At 32.5% G+C, this 8,936-nt stretch overlaps 2 protein-coding genes across 2 annotated transcripts; both read right to left on the reverse strand.

Moving 5' to 3' along the window:
* Positions 1-2,781: 2,781 nt before the first annotated feature.
* LOC124915283 (F-box/LRR-repeat protein 3) lies at positions 2,782-4,295 on the reverse strand. Its single transcript, XM_047455974.1, has one exon. The coding sequence runs from the start codon at positions 4,217-4,219 to the stop codon at positions 2,816-2,818; it is 1,404 nt and encodes a 467-aa protein (XP_047311930.1). The 5' UTR covers positions 4,220-4,295; the 3' UTR covers positions 2,782-2,815.
* A 1,484-nt stretch (positions 4,296-5,779) lies between these two features.
* LOC124916687 (B3 domain-containing transcription factor FUS3-like) lies at positions 5,780-8,936 on the reverse strand. Its single transcript, XM_047457438.1, has 6 exons — positions 8,071-8,936; positions 6,753-6,836; positions 6,540-6,640; positions 6,402-6,448; positions 6,236-6,312; positions 5,780-6,147 (listed from the first exon to the last, which is right to left on the reverse strand). The coding sequence occupies exons 1-6, from the start codon at positions 8,305-8,307 to the stop codon at positions 5,866-5,868; spliced, it is 828 nt and encodes a 275-aa protein (XP_047313394.1). The 5' UTR covers positions 8,308-8,936; the 3' UTR covers positions 5,780-5,865.

An 8,936-nucleotide genomic window follows, 5' to 3' on the forward strand; every position in this document is an offset into this window, starting at 1 on the left:
TTTCTCTTATGTTTTTACTGTTTTTATTACTATATTTGGTCTCTTGTTATTTGAGATGAGAGAAAGGTTGATTCTTTTTCATAGAGAATGTGCAGGACTTTGATAGATATGTATGTGAAAACTGGAACCCATTGATTTGTGATTGAAGAACATATAATAGACATGACTCCATTAAAACATGACTACTTTAGAGAAGAACAAGGCAGTGGGCAAAGTCATTTGACATTGATCATTGATGAGAGAATCCTATGTGGGGACTGTTTGGTTTTATGGACAGGCCACAGGCCAAAGTGAAACAAAATGAAAAAGACAGTTTTTTACTTTCTACTAAATAGATTGAGTTTTTTTTATCTGATTCTTCACTAAGATATGATCATTGGTTAAGTAAGATAAAGGATAAACAAAGTTAGGTTAATAAAAAATTCACTCTACACTAAGGTTGGTTGGATGGATTCCTTTTGGAGACTATATTATAAAAGGAAGTCTCATTGGGATCAATCAGTGTCTTTCTAATATAAAAAAGGTAAAAATATAAATGAAAAATCAAAAATGTTACTTTGTTTGTCAGAAGTTGGTGTGTTATTTAAGTAGCCATGGTAAATCATTCCTAGCATCTTCTTCTGCTTATTTACAGCTACTACTATTGAGAGTGAGTAAAACTGTAAAAATTTAGTTTACATAGGATTCTTCTTATATATACTCTAAGATTTACTGTACTGAAGACCTGAGCTGGCTACAATTCTTATTTTATTATGTTATTATTTCTTCTATATTTATTTGTCTTGAGATGAATTTTGTCCTTAATTTAGTCAAAGTCTTAGTTTGAATTTTGAACCGTAGATGTTTGATTCCATTTGATATCTGATTAACACAATCATTCTTTATGATGGAAAAACATTATTATAATTATTATTATATTACATGTTTATAATCTGGCCATAGTGACTGACACAATCTTTCAATCTAATTATACAAATCTAAAACCTAGGTTTCTATAATGTTTATGTGAAGAAAAAGTTTGTGACAAAAAAAATTTGATTTTGAAGTAAATTCTACTATAATAATAATAAGTGAATATGAACGTTAAAACAGTTTTATGAGAATTAGGAATTATCCACCCATATAATACATCCGAGTTATAAATAGTAATTAAATAAACAAAAATAAACTGCAATAAGGAATCCTATGATTCATTTGTGACTAGCTTTAAAAAGCTTCTTCAGAAAAAAAAATAAAAAAAAAATAAATAAAAGTATGCCTTTTATGCTTTCTTTTTTTCCTTTTTATTGTGCTCTGATCTCCCTTACCCTTTTGCCCAAAAGATACCGCGTTTGCGCCGACCGAACCTGCCCAAACTGCCCGCTAAATTATGTTTTGGCGGGAAACTGTAGAGCATGAAAATATTTCATTGTTTTGGCGCCAAAATAATCACCCAAAAATAACGGACCCCACTTTGCATATATCTTCCCCTTTTTCTGGGGGCTTTTTTTAAAGTTATTTTTAATCTTTATACATGCTATAAACGCGCTTTCTTATTTTCAGAATCCTATTTCATTGATTTTGATTTTTTTATTTAATATTAACTACAGTTTTATTTGGAGGAGGTGTTCATATTTACTTCATTTAAAAATAAGTGCAGGATTTCTATTTTAATAAATAAATAAAAAATCAATAATCTACAAAAACATATATATTTTTATGATTTGTATGATCAATTTCTCAAATGAAAATGTGAATTGAATATATATTAAGCTCACAATTATCTAAAAAAAGAAAAACCCATTAAAGTGATACAAAAAATCATTTATTTATTATATAATAGTTTGTCCAATAATTTTTTTCAAATTAAATTTGCCACCTAACCCAAATTAATTTTGAACTTTAAAAATATTTTAAGTAATTTTATCTTGTAGAATTTTACTGACTCTAATTCCTATTAGAAAAAGTATCAGTTTATTAATAAAATAAAAATGAATAATCAAATTAACATATTAATAAATTATTTCAGACTATATATTAATAAATTATTCCAGACAATGTCCGAAACAAATGTGATGGTTACGTCACCCCATATCTACAAATGATTTGTCCAAACAAGCATGTGAATTGTTTGATATGAGTTATTTTTTTTTAAAATAAAATTATTCCTTACTTAAAATAAATAATCTGTAATATGTAATATTACAAATAATAAATTAATATGATTCCAATATTTTAATTAATAAAAAAAATTATAAAGGATGAAATTGATTAATTAATTTAAAGATATGAAATAGATGTGAGAAAATAAATAATAAATATTAAAAAGTGATAAAAATAAAAATAAAAAGTTGAAATTATAAACTTAAACACTAAAGGAGGGAAAAAATTGAACTTAAATATTATAATTTGTGTTAACTTATTATGCAAAATTCCTGTATCATCATTCAGCAAATGCAATACGCAGCCGTTTAAAAGCTGAATCAAACGTGACTTAGGTTATATAAAGAGTAGGCCGTAGTTAACTTCTTAATGGGCCTTAATAATTTATGGACCTGAATTTATTATTCGGGCTTGATCTATAGCAAAGGAAAATAGATTAATTCTTATTACCGATCCAATAAGACTAGCCGAAACAAGACTATTATAAAGCCCAATATTCTCATTTATCATTATTATACAGTGTTCTTTCCTTATTCATTCATTCGACGGTTAACATTCAAAGTCATTATTTTTGTAAACATTTGACGTGAAATAATAAAGAAAGGAATGGAGGATAAGATAGGCTTAGGGTTTATATTTTTACCTGTTCCAGTTACAGCCGGCCGGCCGGCGGTCAATGAAATATGATTTCGATAAAGCTATTCAAAGCCCATCGCCGGGCAGTTTCCGATACCTTAACCGCCTCCACCGCCACCAATCTCAGCCGGAACGAGTTAAGTAGAAGCAACTCAACCGCATTTGCTCCGATCCGATCGCAATCCCTTACGTCAAGGTTTTCCAATTTCTTACATCTCTTGCATATTGTAAGCATAGTCAAATTACTCAACGTTGAACAACCTCTCAGCTTCAATTCAATCAAATTACTGCATGAAATCAGCATTGATGCAAGCTCTCTATCCCATAACAAATCGTTGTAAGACAGATCCAGTTTCTTCAATTTCCTCAACTTCTGTCCCATCGTTGATAACAATCCTGCTTCTCTTTCCACCACATCGCAGTTCACCAGCGATAGTTCTTCTAGAAAACCTCCCATGGATATCGATATAGCTTCGAGTCCTTCTCCTGTAACTAGACAGCAATTCTCTAGCTTAAGCGTGGATAATCCAGTCAACTTCTCCGCCATTGACAGGAGATGCGTGTTGTCTAGATCGAGAGGTAACCGTAAATCAAGTTTCTGTAAGTTTGACTTGTTCTTATTGATGAATTGACGTAATCCATCTGTACTTCCTCCATCGTAGACTAATAAGGACTGCAAAGAAGTGGAGATTTCGGTTAGTTGAGATAGAACTTGATCTAATATTGTCCTGCAACTTCTTAATTCAATTTCTTGGATGTTCTTCAAGCAATTGATGAACGATGATTCCGATGTATCAGTTCCGATTCCTCCGCAGGATCGGAGCTGTAGTTTCTTTAGATTGTTGCATATTCTCCAGAGGAAATCGAGTCCTTGATCGTCGTGTTTAATCCCGATTAGATTCAGACTCTCCAATTTCAGATGATAATCGAAATCGTTCGATTGGGATTGGAATTCGAATTCGTCGGAGCTGGAGACGGAGCCGGACCCGGAGAAGGTTACGGAGAGGTGCTTAAGATTACGACATCCGATTATCCAGGGGAAGAAAAGAGGTCTGGAGAGGGATACTGAAAGAGAAGTGAGATGAGGACATCGAGTAGAGAGGTTAAATAAGGGGAGAGTAGAAACCGGCGATGATTGAAATCGGAGGTGACGAAGATTAGGACAAGAATCGGCGACGGCGTGAAAGAGTTGATCGGAGAAAGTTAGGGTTTCGGCGACGGCGACGATGGATAAGGAATTGAGAAAACGAAAGTGAAGGAGGAAAGAAGAGAGTTGAGATGGCGTACAAATGCGAGAAGAGAGGGTTAGGGAGAGAGATGACTGTGAAGCTCGATACAGTCGGAGCCATCGCTTGGAAACTAGGGTTATGGATTCGGCGGACGGCGGTGGAAGACGACGGAAAGTCTCTTGAATGAGCTCGTCGCAGAGGATCTCGTCCATTCCAGAGAATTTGGGGAAGACGATGATGATAATATTTGGATATTTTGTTTATCGCTCTGTCATCTATTACCACCTAACACATCTCATCTCTTTCTTTTGTGGTCCAAAGTTTGGTTTAAAAAGTAGATTATTATTTTTCCTAAAATAAAGTTTGTATTTGCAATAAAATAATTAACTAAAATTAAGGGTAAGTGATCTTGTTATGAGAGAGATTATTGTGAAAATGTAAAGAGTGGTTTTTTATAAACCAAATTGTAAGGCACGTTCTAAATGTTCAAATAATCCTAACATTTACATTAGTCTCTAATTGTAAGGCACGTTACAAACATTTTTGACTTACATAAGACAATAATATATATAATATAAACTATGTCTTGCTAGGTTTATTGTTAGAAACATGATAATTAGCTTTATTTTAAAACACAGACACAAGTTAACTCAAGTTCGTACCATTTTCAAATCTTTAGTTTGATTGAAATGAATTTAATTTAAGGTGGGGGAATTGATTAGAGCCCACTAGCATGTGTTTTTCTGTCTTTTGCCTTTGTCCTAGCGGGTTATACTTGAGAGAACCAAATTCAAGCAAAAAGTCATTTTTGCTCACTATTTGCATAATAGACTTTTTATTGCCTTTATTTAATATGGTGGTGAATCTAATAAGTTGTTACGTCAGCTCAAATAGCAGCATTGGCAGGTTTATTTGTGAACTTTTTTTTTTTTTTAATAATGTTTTTTTTTGTAAATAATCGGTAAGAGTAGGCTTAAAAGATCAAAATGTCACGAGTTCGATTTTATATGAAAGCGTTTTGAGTTTAAGTGGGAGGTTACGCTAATTCTACTTTAATTTCTAAAAAAAATATAAAAAAAATATTTCAAAATGTGACTAATTTATTTCGTTTAAACATATAATTCGCAAACACACTCAATTAATCTAGTTCGATGTACATATCACGAAGTACTTGATTCATAAGACCTCATGCATACAAGGGATATTCAACTCCTTTTGATGTTAGAGTTTGAAAAAATAATAATAATAATGGAGATATTTTTCTTGATGTTTATTTAGATAATACAATATTTTATAACATAATTTAATTACCTATATTAATAAGTTTATTAATATATTTTATAAGACTAAACTAATAAACAAAAGGGACACACTATTCAACTTAGAGGACTTTTAATAGGAAAACAATTTAGACTTCTAAAAAATATATAGCAGATACAATTAAAAAAAAAAATGAATTTAAAAATATTTCAAGAGAAAAGTTTTTGTTAATCTTTTTAAACCCTTTCTCTCTTCGTTTTGTTATTATATTTTGTAATGTTTGAATATTTCTTACTGTCTTTTAATTTAATAAAAAAAGTTGATCTCTTCAAAATATATATATATATATATATATACCAAAACAATTTATATAATTCAATATGATACCTAACATGAAACTGAGTCATTTGGAAGACAAAACTACAAAAAGTTAGTACAGAATTTATTATTATATAAACAACATTAGTTCACTCCTGCTTCTTAAGTACAATAAACAAGTAAACAACAAGTTCCTCTTAATATTACTACACACAAAAACACATTATTATTATTAGTATTATTATTATTAGCATATGCTAAAGACACAACAAGACCAAGTCTATAAACTTAGAAAAACCTCATCAAGGGTGGAGTTGTCAAAGCTTCCAAAAGGTTCAGCCTTTGAAGATGAGGACGAGTTATGGATCATTGGCCCATTCCAAAAGTCGAACAGATCATCGTGACAAGGCGTCGTGTCATAAACATAACAAGTCTCCAACTCACCCGATAAAGAAGGAAGAGAACTAATTCCATTCCCAGAGAATTCCACATCGTCATGCACACAATACATTGCAGACTCGTCATGAAAAACATGCTCACCAGCTTTCCTTCCTCTTATAACCTGGCATACAAGTAATTAAAACAAAATTGGTAAAGATATATAAATAATAATAATTGTGATGAAGATTCAAAAGATGAGATCATTTTACATATTTCTGGCTGTCAATTTCTTTGTATAACATGATATAATCTCCTTGTTTTAATCCATGAGCATTCACAAACTCTCCTGTTATTAACAAACATTTATCAATCATCGTCATCATAATAATAAGGTATATATATATACATGACGAAATAAATACACCGAGATCTCACCAGTATTTTCAAGTACATACATTCGACTCGTATTGTTTGGCCAATACCTATATGATATAGATGGAAAAAGGTTTAAAAAAAAATATCTTCGGAGTATTTTTCATTTAATGCAATTTCATCAAGATTGAAAAAAAATACCTAAACTTAAAGCTCCAGGATCGATGACCATCTATATCATCCATTTTGATGACAACCCCTTCCCTTTCTGAAAGCTCGGGAAGATACGACTCAGCTGCTTTCTGTGATTAAAATTTCCATATAAGTGTGACATTAATAAGGAATAGATAGGTAACAATGTAACAGCTTTAAAGAAACTGTGTACACAAATTACAAATTTTGGAAGATTCACACCTTTGGAATAACCATTCTCCTGAGTGCACTTACATCACTCATCCTTAGTTCCTTTTGAAAAAGAAACTTCAACCTTGGTGTTACCTAAACCATAAAAGTCATGAAGAGTTAGTATAAAATTTTACAATAGACAAAGGCAGTAGTTATAAAATTTTACAATAGACAAAGGCAGTAGTTATAATGTATATACTAGTAGTATACAATAAACATACCAAAAGAAATTAGAAAATGAACTTTGAAGCAGATTGCTAAACAATAATTTCATTTTCTATACAACTAAGATGCAATTTTATGTATTAGTTTAACAAAATGGAAGAGGTTGATCCATTGCACTGTATAACCTTGACACAAAATTTTAAGAAATAATAATGTCCTTTCATTTCATTTTTACAACTTTCTTCTTACCTAAGGCAATAGTATGTATAATCAATGTAAGTGACATTAGTCTTATTAAATTTAACATGAAAAATGTTTGTATGTCTAAAATGGGAAAACACATCAAAGTTAGAAACAATGACAAACTAGATATGTTTTGAAGCTTCCTATCCAACTTCTGTAACCTCTTTATAATGCATGCACTTTAGTTATGTTGTTTCACAATCAATAGAAATAATGGCGTTATCAACCGCCACATATCATCTATAAACGTATACCCTTGCCAATTGCTCTTACTAAATATATATCCAGATATAGGATGCAGTCATAACTATATGAACTAGTTTGACAAAGTGTCCATATGTTACTTACAGAAAAAAAAAATACATTAATACTGTCTTTAGAAAGATCTCATCAAGATCACTCACACAGCCATCATTTTTTATAGAGTTGCTAAAAATTTTATAAACCTTATTTGAATTAAAGTTTTTCATTGCTGATTACAAGTAATCTTGATAGCATTCTAACTAATTATCATGAATCCCATCAAATTACTCCCCAAAATCTTCTAGGAAATCAACAAAACCTGAACAGAAATGCCAGTATTGAGGTGAGTCTAGTATGTGCATTGCGAATTGATTGATCTAGACATGGCATTCAGAATAGCAACTAACTTATTTGAGCCACTAATGTATCTTCCAAAACTCATGGCAATTGATGGGTGTTTTAGCATTTAATTAATATAGAAGAAGTGTAGCAAATTTGCATTGCTGAAATCAATTGGATTCTTGAAATTGTGGATCAAATAAAGTTCTTAATTAGCAGCAATTTAAAAAGGTTAACAGAAACAGACATCTCTGTTTCTTAACAGCTTCTCAAATTAATATGAAAGCAAATAAGGTATAATTAAGAAGAAGCTTGAGCCGGAGAACAGAGGGCTTACACGTGCGTTTGAGAGAGGGGGAGGGGAAGCAAAGGGTGCGAATAGATGGAACTTGACTGCAGCAGATCGCTTATGGCGAGCCATCCTCCTTTTCCTCTTGACAGTAGCAGAGAGGAGGAGGTCACAAGGAGTCAACTCGGTCTGATCCGACTCACTTTCCTCCTGGTCACGAGTGCGAACTCTCTCACTGCTCTCTCCGATGACAACAGCAGCACCACACGCCTCGGTTTTCCCCATTTTGTTAGGGTTAGGGTTTCTGTTCTGGCCGAACAAGATCTTCCCCTTTTAGGATCTTCTCTCACTGTTGTTCTTTCCCTTTTTTCTCTCTCGCTAGTAGTAGTAGGCTGTTCAGTGCGAGTAATCGACGCTCGGCAATCGTCTAAAGGAGGAGTCTGGAAGCTCTTTATTCTAGTAGCGTATGGAATCGTGATGATAACCATGGTTAAGAATCGGCAATGGTGAAACCAGATCTGTATGACATTTGTACAATGCGGATTCATGGTTGGCTTTGAATGAAGGAGTTAACTACAAACTAGGGTTAGGAAAATGGGAATCCGTGGGTAGAGCAAGTGGAAAGTAGAGACCAAGGAGGGAGCGCCGAATGGAAGTGAGAGGAGGTTGAGTTGTGAAGAAAGGAGGATGTCCAGGTGTTGAAAAAGCTCTGACTTGTTCATAACTGAAAACAATGGCGCTTTGTTTGGGTGCATCCGTTTTTCCTGCAATACGATGCAGATTCACGCAAATTCACCAAACATTTTCAGATCTCCTTCTCGCTCTCTTTCCATCTTATCTATATTATCAATTATGATTATCCACCATTTCTCTCTCCCAACCATTGTTCATTCTTTCTCTTTCTTTCCAGAGGA

This window comes from Impatiens glandulifera, chromosome 9, assembly GCF_907164915.1.
Source record: "Impatiens glandulifera chromosome 9, dImpGla2.1, whole genome shotgun sequence".
Lineage (NCBI taxonomy): Eukaryota > Viridiplantae > Streptophyta > Magnoliopsida > Ericales > Balsaminaceae > Impatiens > Impatiens glandulifera.

Coding starts and splice junctions, on each gene's coding strand:
- LOC124915283 (XM_047455974.1), bottom strand. CDS start 4,219: ATGGACGAGATCCTCTGCGACGAGCTCATTCAAGAGACTTTCCGTCGT.
- LOC124916687 (XM_047457438.1), bottom strand. CDS start 8,307: ATGGGGAAAACCGAGGCGTGTGGTGCTGCTGTTGTCATCGGAGAGAGC. Junction 6,837..8,070: donor CCCCTCTCTCAAACGCACGT/GTAAGCCCTCTG, acceptor TTTATGGTTTAG/GTAACACCAAGGTTGAAGTT. Junction 6,313..6,401: donor GTATGTACTTGAAAATACTG/GTGAGATCTCGG, acceptor TGTTAATAACAG/GAGAGTTTGTGAATGCTCAT.